The 16,828-nt window shown below is 33.1% G+C and overlaps 2 protein-coding genes across 2 annotated transcripts in view; one reads left to right on the forward strand and one right to left on the reverse strand.

The window, feature by feature from the left end:
- The window catches only part of LOC133172492 (HEAT repeat-containing protein 6-like), a 41,363-nt gene extending 31,591 nt beyond the window's left edge, over positions 1–9,772 (reverse strand). The window contains exons 1-11 of the mRNA XM_061307381.1: positions 9,592–9,772; positions 8,316–8,423; positions 7,588–7,728; positions 7,381–7,496; positions 5,492–5,606; positions 4,713–4,808; positions 4,081–4,506; positions 2,366–2,488; positions 2,060–2,136; positions 1,096–1,225; positions 122–221 (exon numbers count right to left, since the gene is read on the reverse strand). Of these exons, the coding sequence (XP_061163365.1) occupies positions 122–221; positions 1,096–1,225; positions 2,060–2,136; positions 2,366–2,488; positions 4,081–4,506; positions 4,713–4,808; positions 5,492–5,606; positions 7,381–7,496; positions 7,588–7,728; positions 8,316–8,423; positions 9,592–9,753 (1,594 nt within the window). The 5' untranslated portion in view covers positions 9,754–9,772. The remainder of the gene's footprint in view (positions 1–121; positions 222–1,095; positions 1,226–2,059; positions 2,137–2,365; positions 2,489–4,080; positions 4,507–4,712; positions 4,809–5,491; positions 5,607–7,380; positions 7,497–7,587; positions 7,729–8,315; positions 8,424–9,591) is intronic.
- Positions 9,773–9,990: 218 nt separating this feature from the next.
- The window catches only part of LOC133205206 (2-methoxy-6-polyprenyl-1,4-benzoquinol methylase, mitochondrial-like), a 31,406-nt gene continuing 24,568 nt past the window's right edge, over positions 9,991–16,828 (forward strand). Inside the window, exons 1-5 of the mRNA XM_061340966.1 lie at positions 9,991–10,175; positions 12,295–12,444; positions 13,132–13,389; positions 13,664–13,770; positions 16,604–16,692. Of these exons, the coding sequence (XP_061196950.1) occupies positions 9,992–10,175; positions 12,295–12,444; positions 13,132–13,389; positions 13,664–13,770; positions 16,604–16,692 (788 nt within the window). The 5' untranslated portion in view covers position 9,991. The remainder of the gene's footprint in view (positions 10,176–12,294; positions 12,445–13,131; positions 13,390–13,663; positions 13,771–16,603; positions 16,693–16,828) is intronic.

Genomic DNA, 16,828 nt, shown 5'->3' on the forward strand with positions numbered 1-16,828 from the left:
AAAATCTTTTAATTTTAAATACATGTACCAATTTTATTAAGATTTTTGAACTAAAATTTTAAATTTCTAAATATAGGCTAAGTTTTTGAAATTTATAATTCTTAACTATATGCAGACTTACCTCTATAATTAATGAAATTTCTGATTTGTTTGACAACACGACTAAGTAGCCCTGGTCTCATCCTCGAATAAGGTACATTGGCAATCAGAGTGGATACACACTATAACACACAAATATTATACAAATACAGTATTTTTATTCATCTTGTGAATACACATGTATCAGCACTATTCAAATGCAAATACTTTGGACATCCTTACTGGGGTCTAGAATTATTTTTTTTAAAAATCCACATGCCCATGGGATGGTGATGTCTGAAATTTCACTTGCCCAACTCCAAAATTCACTTGTCATGCCCAAGATTCTTTTATATAAAAAGTACTCATCATTTTTTTTTCTTTTTTCCATATATATTTTTATAGAGATATTATATATTGCTTAAGTTTGTAAAACTGTTCCCCTATTTTGTCCTCATCCTACCCCCAGGTGAAATGATTTGAACAAATTTGAAATCAGCACTACCTGAGGATGTTTGCATATCATTATGACTAGTCATGGTTCTTGAGAAGATCTTAGAAATTTTTTCCCAAATTATTCCATGTAATACTTTGATCTCTTACATTGGCTCAACCCTATCTAAGGGGCCAAAATTTGAACAAACTTAAATTTACACTATTTCCAAAAGCTTCCACATAAATTTAGTGTATAAAAACAAGTGTTAGTCAAAATACTAACCCTATTTTTTTCCTTTTCTTAATCATATACCCTAGGAAGGGGATAATTATGGTTCTTTTATTGAAGAAACTTGAATTTCCTTTATGTAGGATACTCTGTGCCAAGTTTGAAATTTGCCCAATGATTCTGGTGGAATTTTTTTTTTTTAAATTAACAGACAAATAGACAGATGAACTACAGAAAACTTTGATCAGAAAAGCTTACTTAAGCCTTTTGCTCTGGTGAGTCAAAAAAAAATCCATAAAACTAAAACTTTGCTAAGTTAGATCACATGCTATAGGTTTTTGGTCAATGCTCACCTTGATAAGCTGTGTTAGAGTCAGGGGAATATTCTCAGAGACTAACGCTAGCAGAAGACATCTGTGGAGCTCTCTTATTGTAGAACCCAATACAGCAGAAAAAGGAACAAATGTGGCAAACTTCTGGTCACTGGGATCAAATTAAATTTTTTTCATTAAAAATTTAAAAAAAATTTAGTTATAAAAACAACATTCATCATCATGTTATCATTATCATAAATAATCTCAATTTCATTTTTTGTTATCTAACCTCTATATAAAGGGAAATTTAGGCCTAGTTATGCCAAGACTGCAGCTACAGAAAAATTAGATATTTTCTAAAATTTATAACAAAACCCCTTATTTTTCCTAACAAAAAAGGTCAAACAAATCAGCAGATATATGGTTCAGAAACTTTCATTTTATGTAATAATGGCTTCAGTGCTAGTTCACCTATCTTTTCTAAAAGATAAGGTTGTATGTACATACAGTCAAACCTCATTACCTCAAACTTGACGGGACCAAATTAAACCTCAGGATATCCAACGATTCAAGATAACAAGGGCAGAAAATATAAAGTAAAAGTTGTTGGGACTGCAAATGCACTTCAACATATCCCTAATATTCAAGATACTTTGGAATCATCATTGTTCATGGAGGTCAATGTTTGTGGGTAACAAAATTTTACTGGTTCATGGGGATGTAATTTTGTGGGTAAATTGTGTGTTTTATTAAGATTGATAACTCTACTGTACTCGAGGTGTGTGTTTCAGTGTTCGTGGGAATGTAAATTCATAGGTAAGGATTTCCCAAGAAATCCTCGAACATTGATTTCCCACGAACAATAATGATTCCACTGTATTGGAGTTCCAGATAACAAAGTTCAACTGTATAGTAAATGTACAGTATCTGCCTAGAACACATTACTTTTCTATAGGTTCTAGAATACTATGCATTGTAACAATAATAATTAATTGTTTATTACCTGTCATCTGCAGTTGCCAGTAGAGTTTTTGTGCCATCAATAAGAGCTGTCAAAGCTGCAAGAGCTCCCATTCTGCACTGTCAAGGGAAATAATTCAAATACTTACAGTTTCAGATATTCTGAAAGTATGCTTTCAAATACTTTTATATATATGCACATAAAAGCAGTAAAAGTAGCAAAAAAACCCCGTGCATAACATAGCCTGAATAAAGCAGCATTATTAACCATAGTCTTGTTATTACTTGAATGTCAAATATCTTGTAAGGAATTATAGTAAAGAATTTCATAATGTCAATGAAAACTTGCCTTTGGGGAGGGATCTTTCAGAATGACAGTAAAGAGTGTGTGAACTTGAGGACTATTACCAGCTGCAGTGGAATCAGGTATAAATGATGACCAGTATCCAAACATTACTCGTTTATTGATGCTCTGGTTTAAGAGAAGCAAAAAATATCATGAACAAAATTACATAAATTTTTAAGATTTCTTTCTGAGCACTATCTACATTAAATACAACAGGTCGATAGGCTGCAAAACTAGCCCGAGTCTTCCTGGCCCTGCTTTTCTTCAAAATATTTCTATCAAAAAGATTTCCTCCCTCTTCATTCACAACAAAAATCTTGATCCCATATTATGGCCCTATCCTAGCCTCATGGGGTCATAAAATAATCATACTTGAATTTACACACTACATGAGGATTTTGAATATCAATATGAATAATGTGGTTTTGCTGTTCTGAAAAGATTTTTAAGATTTTCCCTATTTACATGCATTACATAAATTATCCCTGATTTTAGCCCAATTCTAACCCCCAAATCCATTTTCTGATCAAACTTAAATCTACATATGGAATTGTTTGCAAATCAAATGAATTACTGCTGCCTTACTACTCTTGAAATTTGTTTAACTAGAAATATGTCCACAAGACACAAATGCTTTATCAAAGGTACACTTGCAATACAACCTAAAAAGAAATGTACCATCCTTCTTTGGTCCAAATAATAGTAAAATATGACAAAAGTATGAATAACTTTTATGAACATGTATTTTTCACATACAGAACTTAGGAAACTGCAAAAATGAAGTACAGCTGTAATACTAGTGAAGTCAAGATCATTGGAAAGTAAGAAAATAATAATAAGTGGAAGTTTGATTATAAAATCTTCAAAAGTGAAGGTCAAGGGATAAACAAAGTCATAAGGAAGTTCAAGGTCAAAAATTTATGACAGTGTTAAATTGTTCTTCCCAATATGTAACTTTATATAAAGTTTAATAAAGATATCTTGAAAAGTAAAGGTCATAGAAAAGATCATGGCAAAATAATATGTCAAGTACAGTTGAATAATTCTCATCAGTTTGTATTAGTGTTTTAAGTTTGATGAAAAAATTATAAACAGTTACTTCATAACTGTGCTAAATGCAAAATAATTAATAGTGAAGTCAAGGTCATGTGGAAGGTCAAGGTCAGAAAATTTTGACACAGTTGAATAGCCCTTCTCAATTTGTATTGATGAAGTTTGAAGAAATATCACGGACAGATTCTTTGAACATAAATGCAAAATAAGGAATAGTGGAGTCAAGGTCATAGAAAGGTCAGGATCAGAATAGTAAAATATCATGAACCATTTCTTTGAAACTAAGTTAAATGCAATATCCTACAGTGGCACCATTCTACCCCGAGGGCCATGATTTAAGGAAGCTTTCACATAAGTTTCATCTTTTATAGAGAAGAAAGTTTTTTAAGAAACCCCCATGTTTTTTGGATTTTCTTGATAATCTCCCCTTTCAAGAGGGTGTGACCCTTCATTGGAAGAAAAAACCTTATTTCCCTTTACTCAAGAATGCTCTGTGGCCAGTTTGGTTGAAATTGGTCCAGTTGTTCTTGACAAGAAGTCAAAATGGGAAAAGTAACAAAAAGATGGTTAGTCAGATGGACCAACAGAAAGACAGATGACGGACGCCAAGTGATCAGAAAAGCTCAGTTGAACTTTGGCTTCAGGTGACCTGAAAATTTTTTTACCTTTATTGTTGTGTGCAAACAGGCAAGAGCACATTGTCTGACTTTGGCATGCAGTGACCTCAATCTTGAACTCTGACCTCCTTCGGTGTCAGAATACTCAGATTCTGAACTGCTAATTTTTGCCCAGTTGGGTCTAGAAGAAAAAACCTCTACAGCTTTAGGTCTTGTAAACTCTAATTCATCATTTTCATCATCCTCTCTCTCCTGTGATGATTTTGACGTTGTGTTCCTATTTGTCTCTGCTCCTTTCTTTGCCTTTTTCTTTTTGTACTTTTTAACACCTCCAGATTTTGCTGAAGAGTCATTTGTCTGTGACTCTGACTTTGTGGGGCTTGATGGGGAGGGGTCATACTGACTGAGGGGTGTGGGGTATAGACTTTCTGGTACAGCAACTGGAGCACCAGGCAGTCCATGAAACATAAAAACCTTAAAGACAAGACAATCTGAATCATCAAAATAATTCCTACAAACTACATGTATAAGCACTCAAAGATCACAATGTCAGCACAATCCTTTTTCTGGAAATTCATGTACATTACACTATATTACTGTGATGAAGTAGTAACTTTCATAATATCTTTCTATTTTTCTTATCTTATAACAATGCTATCTAGATTTAATGAAATACAAACCCTTATCCCTGCCAACAGTGGTCCCAAGTTCTCAGATGGCATTATTTTGGTTGCTGTCAACAAATTGTGTAACCCTCTCAAACTGCATATCAAAATCTGCAAAATAGTAACAAGTTCTATTTACTGTTGTACAAGTTCAAATAAATAGTATACAAAAACAATTAATCATTTGAGATTTTTATTAATAAAAAAGTACAGACAAGATGTGTTTGATGCCCCAATATCGCAGCTAATGGCCAAGGTTAACATTTTTTAAAGTCTCCAAGGTCAACATCTAGAGGTCAAATATGTTGGTACCCAAAGAAAGGTCTTGTCAGAAGGAACACACATGTGAATTATGAAAGCCATGGCATGAACAATTCCAGAGTTATGGCCAAGGTTTAAGTCTTTAAAAAGTACCTGGTAAGCTAAACTCCAAGGTAAAAAATATTGGTATTCAAAGAAAGGTCTTGTCACAAAGAATACAAATGTGAATTATGAAAGCCCTAGAACTACTGTTTAAAAGTTATGGCCTAGGTTAAAGTTTTCCAAAAGTAGGGTGGACTCCAAGATCAAGGTCAAGAGGTCAAATATGTTGGTACTGAAAGAAAGATCTTGTCACAAGGAATACACATGTGATATATGAAAGCACTAATTGCAACTTTTCAAAAGTTGTGGGCAAGGTTAAAGTTTTTGACAAATAGATAGACAGGCAGACCAAAACTAAATGCCCCAAATCTTCAATTATTGGGCATAAAAATCTCCTTTCAGTGATGGATAATACATTTCCTGCATAGTACCTTGCACTGTGTTCCTGACTCCATGTTAGCAACAGGTACTCTATGTAAAAGTTCCAATAAAATCTGGAAGCACAGAGCAGCATATTGTTCATCCATATACTCCTCACTGGACATTCTTCAAAACAAGTTAAAACTGCTTTCAATTTTCATAACATCCAGGGAAAACAATCAATACTAAACACTGTAGTTGAAAAAGAAGCATGCACTATCTCTCAACCATGTATCTATCACTGCTGCTAAGAGTTTTAATGCCCTGTTCTCACACATTAAACTCTGGTTTTCTTTAAATTTAATGTATTTAGAAAAAAAAAAACTTCTGAAAGAAAGCACTGACGAAGAAAAAGAGACCAAAATTAGAATTAGTAATCAAATCTGGCCTTGAGACCATAAACTGAGAACAGACTTAAGTCAAAATTTTGATTTTGAATATCTTGACCTTTATTAAACATATGTTCTTTAAAATTTGCAGGTTTGTATAATATTCTAATTAAAACACATGTCAATTGACGAAAATTTTGTTTCGTTATGAAAATTATTTCAAAAGTTACATTGTTTCGAAATTTTGACTTAAGTCTGTTCTCAGTTTATGGTCTTGGGGCCTGGGCTGAATGAAGATTTGAATGACAAATATTAATGTCTGGATGTTATGGAAGCATATGATATGGTGAATTCTGTAACAGATATGTAAGTTGTGATTTTAAACTTTTTTTTAGTAACTCAGAGCACAGTTCAAACTAATGAAGCTATTTTTATTGATGCATGTACATAAAACTAAGGACTATACTTCAGTTGCTGTACACTGGTTGTTGGTTTTGTATTTCTTAAGATTCTATTATGACTTTTCTTAATTATATTTTGAATATCTTTAACTAATACACTAGCTTTCCCTCTTTTCTTAAATATTAAGGATAAATTTTAGTTCATGTAAGTGCAAGGATGTATGACAATCAAACATGCCCGAAATTCAAAGTTTCAATGATTTTCAGACAAAGAAGTTTCTAAACACTCTTTTATAATACATGCATGGATATCGGTCTGAAGTGCTCTCGAGCATGTAAGTCATAAAATTATACCAAAAATTTTGAAGGTTATAAACTTCAAATATGAGTCAATATAGTCCCTTAGTGTAGGGTCATGCACATAACAGCAAGGATCAAACAAGCTTTATGTTAATATTCCAGATCTGTAACCACTGTCTTTTGAATACATGGAAAACATTGATCCACTGATCTTTTAAATACCAAGTCACCTGAGTAACTTTGGCTTCGCTGTTCTTTTTAAGATTTTAAAAATATTTTACCCCCTCTTTATTTCCATGAAACATTTTGATCTCATCTTGTGGGCCTACCCTACAGTCAAGGGGTCATGTCTTAAATGAACCTGAATCCACATAACATGGGAATGCTTGAATTTCAATATGACTAACATGGCCTTGTTGTTCTGAAGACAAAAGACTTTTTAAACCTTTCTTTCCAAAATATATGCTTAATAATATGTAAAATTTTAGCCCCCTTCTCACACCAGGGTCCATTATTTGTATGAGACCCATGGGCCACAAGACTCACCTGAATCACCTTAGCCATGCTGTTTTTCATAAGATTTACTTTAACACCCTATAATAACTGTACACCCACTCTACCCACAAAGGCAAGTTTTAAAGTTTAAAACAACATTATGTCATGAAATATTCACTTAAGATTTGTCTTTCCTGGCCCATTGGTTCTTAAAGAGATATTTAAATGATGCCACTGAATTTTCACCATGGTTCTGAACAAGAAGTTGAAAATGTGAAAAGAACATAAAAAAAACTTGGCTGACAGACAGAGGGACAGGGGACACTGGATGCTCTTCATTCAAAGCTCATTTTGCCTTTGCTAATGAATGTATACCTGAAAGTAAGGTTCTCCACACACTGTACTGCTCCCTTTAAAATATCCTCACTGGTGGCATTTTCTTTAATCAGTGGAATTAGAACCCCTTGAGGCCCAAGTAGCACTTCATGAAACTAAAAAAAAAAAAAACAAAGACAAATCAACAACTAAAGAAAATAAAACTTGAATTATCTTTCAAGTTAAATAATTTTACTGCATATTAACCTGAACTAATCTGTCAACATTTTCATAAACCACAGCTCCCAGTGTCTGCAGAATCTCAGCAGTGGCCCAGTGGGATATTCTCTGTACAGCCTTCACTAAGAAATCTGTGGCACTCCATAGTACCTGATCCTCCAGTGACAGCTGTAAAAAAGAAATCAAAGTTAAAATATTTAAGGTAGTACATGCACCATCAAATCAGTTTCAACTCATCTCTTCCTAAAGACACCAGATAATGAAAAAAATCACTGTCAACAATCAATGATTTTGTAAAAAAAAAAAATTATACACTATGACATATCATTGTCCTATTTTCGACATTTGGGAGCCTACATTTAGAATGTGTTTATGTCACCTACTCATTTTTCTTTTGATTCCTTCAAAGTAGAAACCTGATATTTGAACATATGTATGAATAATACTGATTGTACATGCTTGTAGGCATGTAACTTTTAAATGTACACAGTTTAATGTCAATGCATCATAAAATATAGTTATATGTATTTCTTGAAAAAAGTTATCTTACCTCCCCCATCACAAGGACTGTTTCCCTAAATAATAGTTTTACCTACCCACTCCTTGAAAGCAATGCAGACACACTTCATAAAATTTTCAGAGAATATCAAGCAAAAGTTTCAAAAGCAAACCCACAAACTACTTTAAACTTATGTTGCCCCCCATCCCTGGCTTGATAAAAATTTATTTTCTTATTATTATAAATATAATCTTACTTGTTGTTTTGCTGTCAGGCTATGAATAATCTGGCACACTTTTACTGTTATCTGTTCCTCATAAACTGGTATTATTCTGCATACATGGCAAATTAAACTGTTGGCATCCTAAAAAAGAGTATTTTGCATTTAAGGAATTTGCATATACAGAGGCTTGTATTCTGAATAGTTCTGTTGAGATCCACATAAGTGATACATATACAGAGTTCAATGGAGTTTAATGTAAGGAGATTTCTGGTAAAGCATCTCTGATCAAGCAGGTGTTACCTATATATACATCTCTTGGGAATTGGGCAGAGGAAATCTAACCTCTTAATTGCAATTGATAATTTGTGTCGGATTAAATAGTTCTTGTTGGCTAGCCAACAATTAAAACTAAATAAAACTAATTTGATATTGTACAATATAATTTTTTATACATCTACAACAAATTACATAGTGCCATGTCTCACTAAGATGACAATTACAATATAGCAATAAATCCATTATTTTTAAAATCATAGCAGAAATTAAACAAGTCATCTGTTTGAAATTTGGGATGCAGAGAAACTGAAATTTGGAATGCAGAGAAACTGACAAAATGAAACTAGTTTTCCACTATTAAATAACTTAAATTTTCGTTTTCTGACTAGCAATCCCCAAAATTAAAACAAAGTCAAACCGAAAGTATTTCTGGTGACAAATTGAAATAATGACGATTTTGATTAATGAACAATGATGCATACTGAATAAGTAACTGAGAATTACTTGCTTACAGTTTATTTCATGTCCCGCCATTATCATGTTATCATATCCTGTCCAAAATCTCAGGCATAATGAGCTCATTAGAAAATGGCCTTCAGATGTTAGAGTCCGAGGTATACAAGGAGCGTAGGGACGTTAACCGAGGCTCTTACTTGTAGGAATAATGCAGAATGGAGATAGTAATGGTATTTTGGGGTAACCGTTTTGTAGATGAATTCATGGCCATAGGAAATAGGGAGGGGGCACAGGGGGGACATGCCCCCCCTCCCCCAATAATTTTGGCGTCCCCTCCAATTTAAATGTTTGGTTGCCCCCCCCTCCCCCAACTAAAATTGCTTCCTATGGGTCTGAAATTACTGTACAGTAGAAGCTTGTAAGTGACAGCTGGGTAGCAGACACATTTCCACTACCTTTTCGAAAATTACTGCAAATCTCAGGAGGTGGTACACTACGAATTTTGGAGTTAGATACTTTGTGTTAGTATGCTATGCCGTATGAGGGTAAACTTTTAGTACATAAACTGTTAACATACCTCTTCATCAACAAACTTCTGTGAATAATCTAAAGCTATTAGCTCGTCAATCAAGACGTTGATGTCAGTTTTAGACGAGACATCATCTCTGTACGTTATTTTAAGCAGTCTTTTCAGGCAGTTTTGAAATGTAACTTTCTCACCATGGTGAGAATTTTCCATCTTTTCTAATTTCTCCTGTGCACTACGATCCCGATCTTTAAAATAAAGCATAGGAGTACTCATTAATTTAATTTAGTATTCATGTCTTTGTCTTTAAAACAATTTATGCATTTTTTGTAAAGTATAAATTATTTTTTCCATCAAATTCTTATTTTCTAACATATAAATCATTCAGGTGTTGTTAAATAGATATTTTTTCTGCATCGAACATTTAAAAATAATAACTACCCCATTCAAGATGGCAGCCCCCTTGACAGTGCTCGGGATATGCTACAGCCGACGAGAAAAGCCTATCAGCAGTATAGTTTTCCGACTATTGTCAACAAATTCATCCCTACAAAAAGAAAACAGAAAAAATGGAGAAACTAAAAAAACCCATTTTGGGTTTCAAACTGTCGCAGAAGATGAGAAGGAAGAAAGAGGTAAGCATAAGTAGTAAGCAGGGTAGGGTATAATGTCCTGATAATTTAAAGCCCTGATTAACTATATATAAATATAAATAAATAAATAAATAAATAAATAAATAAATAAATAAATAATATATATATATATATATATATATATATATATATATATATATATATATATATATATATATATATATATATATATATATATATATATATATATATAAAATAAATGATGAAGTAAGAGTTTTTAGGTTTTTAAGTTCATAAACCGATTTCTTTTTAATTTAGCTGATTATAATTGACAGATACTCATTTTCCCCCATAAGAATCATGAATTCAAAGAAAAAAATGTAAGAAATATATCTTATTTTGTTTATTTGACAGATAAAGTTGCCTGTGATATCCTGATTTTGGGGTATCATGACCTGATGGTCTGATAATATATAAACTTATAATAAAAGCAAGTTTTCATTATATTTGTTTATTTATCATATTTTTAGGTATGAGAAATAAAAGTTATACAATGAAATTTTAGATTAAATACTTCTTATCCATCATTCAAAAGCACTTATGAAGTTTAACAAGGGTACAATGTCCTGATTTTGAATGCCCTGATTGTCGCTATAATGACCAAATTCGTTGAAAGTTATGAATGTGTTTCAGAATTTGATGATAATTTAATGTTCAATCACTTAATTTATTTGTTGTTATCAAGTTTAAAATATTTTAAGTTGATATTTAAATATAAACACTTTTATGGTAGAACTCTTAGCCATGCATAATCAGGCTTTAAGTGACCTTTTAAATTTAGGCACCAGCTGGCTCCTCATGAAAAAAAAATTAGTCAACATTGCAAATTTTTAGTCGCCATGCAAATTTTTCTTAGGCGCTAACTTTCAAAGCTGATATTAATCAGCATAAGCACCCATGGGGGTAGTCTCAGGAGGCAGGTTCTAAATTGCTATCACAACAAAAAGAAGTAAAAAATCAACATGAAATACAAGCCAATTAAATGCCAAGAGGTTTTAACTTAAGCATGCATGTAAAACTCCATTGTCTCAAGCCACAATATAGCTCTCTCATATCGGCTAGAATGGGAGAGGATTGGACATTTTCACAAACCACAACGATGGTAAAACTCTTGCATTCAAAAAGTTTTAATCATTTTTTAAGAAAGATAGATCTAATGAAATATTTTTGAAAACTATAATAATACCAAGGTTGTTTACACAATTTACATTAATGCTTGCCTGTACAATTCCGACCTAACATATCTCTAATGAGTGAGAATTTAATTGACAAACAATTGCGACCACATCACCCGTCCAATTTACTGCATTTCACAATTGTCAATTTTTTGGAGCCAACAATTACCTGGGACTGCTATTGTCTTATCTGTCTACATGAGCTCTGTGTGCACTGACATGACACAAAATTTCGTTCACGTGTGTGACTAAAAAAAACAAACAAAGTGACAAAGAAAACACGTCCAATTCTAATTTTTAAACTTCTTTTCTCCTCTTTAAAAAAAAAAAAACAAACGTTGAAAATGTCTATAGTTCTGGAATTTGACAATCACCAATTCAATTTAAAATGGTGCCAATTTGGCGACTTATAGAGAAATTTTAGGCGCCAATAAAAATTTTTAGACACCATGTTGATAATTATACAACACATTATACAACTGAATTTTATCTAGAAACCATACTTGATTGCTTTGAAAGACAATGTGGCTTGATTATCTCATGAATTTCACCCACTGCAGAGGACCAATAAGATATAAGTTACTGTCAATTGCCAGTGTGTGTACAGGCCTTTACTGCTGAAAATATTGCAGCATTTCTGCATTAAATTTGATGGTTTTGGCCCATCCCTTAAGCCTCAGGAAGGAAGAGAACATGAAATTCACGATTTTTGTTCCTCTCCTTGCCCATAGATGCTTAATACCAAAATTGATTGAAATTGGTTTAGCGGTTTTAGAGAAGAAGCTGAAAATGTTCAATTGTTAACAGACTTTGGTTGGCACACATCGCATGAGAATGGATGAAAACAGATACCTGAAAAGGTCACCTTTGTGACCCAGGTGACCTAAGTTAGGAGTTAAAATTGTAAAATATTTTCTTTATTACAGTGTACAAAGTTTTTAAGAATGTTGCCAGCAAGTATGACTTAATGAATGATTCTATGAGCTTTGGCATACACAGACTATGGAAAGATCACTTCATAAACAGAATGGCTCCTGTAGCAGGGACCAAGTTATTAGATGTTGCTGGAGGTACAGGTATGGTTTGTATTTGTATATCATGGTATACTATAAGTATATAAAACATAGCTTTAGACTGAAGAATAAAAGAGACATAGCTGAGGTTTTTTTTAATTAAATATCACTGTGACATCATTGTCTTGGTTATTAGCTCACCTGAGACAAAGGTTCAAGTGAGATTTTCTGATCAGAGTTTGCTTGTATTGTCCATTTGGTGAAGATGACTAAAATTTATTTAAATTTTGGGCCATGCCCTTTTCCAAGGGTAGACATTCAAGAAAAGGCAAGAAAATATCTTTTTCTCAAGCATTATATGGCTAGAATAGATGAAATTTATGTGAAAGCTTCCTGTCATATTGTAAATATGAATTTGTTCAAATATACCTCCGGGGGTAGGGTGGGAATACAACAGTAGATCAATTTTTGAGAATATGTAGGGAAAAATCTTAAGAGATCTTCTTCTCAAGAACAGAGCCATGATTAAACTTAATATTAATATGCAAGTATCCTCAGATTGAGAAGATTAAAATTTGTTATCAGTTAAAATCATGGAATGCCAAGGCCAAGGTGACGACTCAATTGGGCATTGATAGTGTCCCATGGGCCTCTTGTTATGAAAATATAGTGATCATTTACTTATTGTTTCATCATTTTCTCATTGATTTCAAATGATGTGGACATATTTCTGCAACAAAAATTTTGTAGGTGATATTGCATTTCGATTCCTGAAGTATATACAGTCCCAGAATGAAAAACCAGTGGTGACAGATGAAAATTTTACCATTTCTACAAACTTAAATGCTGGAGCTTATTCCATTCCCAGTGATTTTGCTGAGGAGAATGAAGAAACTGTAGATTTATCTGATTATAAAGAGGACACTTCTCATGTAACAGTGTGTGATATCAACCAAGAAATGCTAAACGTGGGGAAATCTCGAGCTGAAGAGGCAGGAATAATGTCAGGTAATCATAACAATCTTTGAATGCCTCAGAATTATTTTTTGGTATCCCTTCATCAAACATTGAAAACATTTGGTTTGTAAAACTACTACTAATTAACTTCATCACTGAAGTAGGTAATCTTCCTTGGATAATTTTTTTTATCACTCAAATATATGTTTTACTTGGAAATAATAACATACCTGCAAAAAATTGTCCCATTTGATAATTTTTATCAACATCACTCTTTCTTTCTCATAAGCATTACCTGAATTTATGTTTCATTTATTATGAATAGGTATTTCCTGGGTTCAAGGAAATGCAGAGAGTTTACCTTTTGAAGACAATACTTTTGATGCTTATACAATAGCATATGGAATCCGCAACTGTACCCACATTGATAAAGTAAGGGTGTTTTTATTAAATTTTCTTAGGAGCCCCTGTAAGAAAAGGGTTTCACTTACATTATTCCACTTTGACATAGTTTGCTTGTGTGATTATCTGTGTACTTTTTTACTAGAATTGAATTTGCCAGCATGTAGGTGGTGGCTTGTCTGCAGACATCTTTTTTATTTCAAAATACAGATAGGATGTTTCCACAAGGTCCATTGATACTCTAATAAGACGGATAACTCATAATCAGATGAATATCTACTTTTCCTTTGTAAATTGGTCAAGTTAAATGGTCTTTTCTTACCAATTTTGTCCCACAAGCTATGCTAAAAATGTTTGCATTTTACTTATAAAAACCATTTCATCTGGAAAATCATAAGCATTAAACATGTGAAAGCAAAATTTTATATGAGTGAATAGAGGGATTATAATCCTTAAGCTGAACACTATGGTCCTTTTTTCTGACCCCTCTGATATTATGGTAAAAAAAAATCATAAATATATTATTTTGAAACAAAATAAATTTGTTATTGATCTGTTTATAATGCTGCTAGATTTTGTCAAGTAAAAACTTCCAGAATATACCAGAACTCACCAAAACATACTTATTCTTTAAAAAAATCTAGTGTAGGGGAGGGAGTATGCTTCCAAGATCGTCCCCTGCACTTCTCTTTTCTGAATCAAAGATTCCAGGGCATAAAGCTTTTGCCCTTTCCATCTGTCTGCTTGTTTGTTTGTACGCAAAAACTTTAACCTTGCCCATAACTTCTGATTGGTTGGTTCTTGGGCCTTCATACTTCACATGCATTCATTGTGACAAGACCTTCCTTTAGATACCAACAACTTTGACCCTTTGACATTGACCTTGGAGTTTGACCTACTTTTGAAAACTTTAACCTTGGCCATAACTTTGGAAAAGTTGGTGCTAGGGGTTTCATACTTCACCTGTATATTCCTTGTGACAAGACCTTCCTTTGGATACCAACAGTTTTGGCATTGACCCAATCTAATTAAAATTAGATGTTCCGAATTCGCTACCACTTTTCAAACATCTAACAACATCCCATTTCGGGTTCGTGTCAGAACGACCTTTTGATTAGCCAGTGAAATCGCTGCCTGCGAAATCTTAACTTATAGTATGGATGCATTTCTTTTTTCACTGCCAAACCTAAATGCCCGAGGAGTTTCAAAGTAAACAAAATATGTATGGCAAAGGCCATGCTATGTTTGAATGTGATGTGCTGTAGAACTTGTTTTATAGTTTGTGCATTTTTGTTTGCCAGTCTGTAACACACTCAATTTATACCAAAATTACTTTAATTCAACATAAGACAGACTACTGAGTATAAATAATGTTAATATGTAACCGTAGAACTAATTTTAGAATCGTACACAGAAGCTTGAATCTGATTGGGCAAAATTTTTATGTTTATTCCTAATCGAGAGGTCGCTCTGACGTGGCCCTGATTTGGATGTTTTTAGATGTTTGAGAAGCGGTAGCGGATTCGGAACATCTAATTTTAATTAGATTGGGCATTGACCCTGACCGTGGAGTTTGACCTACTTTTAAATAATCTTAATCTTGGCCATAACATTTGAACGTTAGGTTCTAGGGCTTTCACATTTCATGAAAATGTGTATCACTTGTGACAAGACCTTCCCTTGGGCACCATTTGACCTTGACCTTTTATTTACTTTTAAAAAAAACTTTAACCTTCACCATAACTTTTCAACGGTTGGTACTAGGGCTTTTGCATTTCAAAGGTATATTCCTCGAGACAAGACCTTGAGTACCAACATTTTTGATCTCTTGACCTGGAGTTTGATTACCCAAGGGGCCATGATTAGAACAAATATGCACATGCATCTACACTGTTTGGATACTTAACCATGTTAACTAATTGGAATCTTTGATAAAAGCTTAATTTTCATAGACTTAGATTATTGCATTTGAGAAACTTTAACCTTTAATGCTATAAGCTGCCAAAAGGGGGCAACAGTGTTTCACCAACACATCTTGTTTTTTTAACTATTGGAAGAAGGCTAGTGTCAGAATAAGCTCCATCGTGGTACTTGTACTTAAGTACTTTTCCAGTCCAGAACATTTTAAGGAATGATGCATTAAAAAAGACATGTCTTAATTAATTTATTTTGATTTGCATATACCACAGAACAAAGGACACAATATAAAAGCAGAAATAAATACTATTTAAATCTGTTTATTTCCTCTCGAATTTGAATTTACTAACATTTCAAAACACTGAAGGGATCATTTCAAAGCAGAAAGATCTATTGATTGAATCTAGTTTGATGGCCATGTTTTAATGTAATTTATTTTGAGATATAATGCAAGAAGGGATAATGTTGGTACCTTGGGACAGACTATATACCAAAATAGTGAAATTCAAGTCTCATAGGTCCTGGCTACAAGGTTTGGGTACATTCGTAATATTTTATTCATTCATTATACCTTTTTAAATTTTCTTTATTGGTTGGAAATTAGCAAGAAGAATTTATGCATGATGACAAAAACTATTCATGACCTAGCTTGTGTATTTACATGTATTTACGGCTCAGAAACCAGGATGGGACCAACATGAAATTAATTATATTAAAAATGCTTTTTATCTTTAGAAATCTTAATTCGTGAACTTCTAGGAGAGATGAGCTTTATGATTAGATATTAATTAACATGGAAGTCCTCACCAAATATTGTAAATTCATGTCACGTGGGTCCAGAGTATGAGTTTCAGATGAGAAACTCATGATTATCAGATGACCATCAAGGCTTTGGACCTCTTGTTACCAAACCTTAACAGCTATTTTCTTTTCTTTTAAACCTTAGGTTTTAACAGAGGCATACAGGGTACTGAAACCTGGAGGACGATTTATGTGTTTGGAATTTAGTCAAGTCAATAACATAGTTTTACGTAGGTAAGTATAAGAAAAGTTTCATATTCCAAGAGTAAAATATGGTAACGGTACTGGTACTTTGACATTATAAGTATAAGTATATGCACTCACTTGTGTTTGAAATAACCATGCACCCGACCGCCCGATACGCACAAAT

The sequence above is a fragment of the Saccostrea echinata genome, unplaced genomic scaffold (assembly GCF_033153115.1).
Source record: "Saccostrea echinata isolate AGI-Se365-2 ecotype Australia unplaced genomic scaffold, CSIRO_AGI_Sech_v1 ptg000054l, whole genome shotgun sequence".
NCBI lineage: Eukaryota > Metazoa > Mollusca > Bivalvia > Ostreida > Ostreidae > Saccostrea > Saccostrea echinata.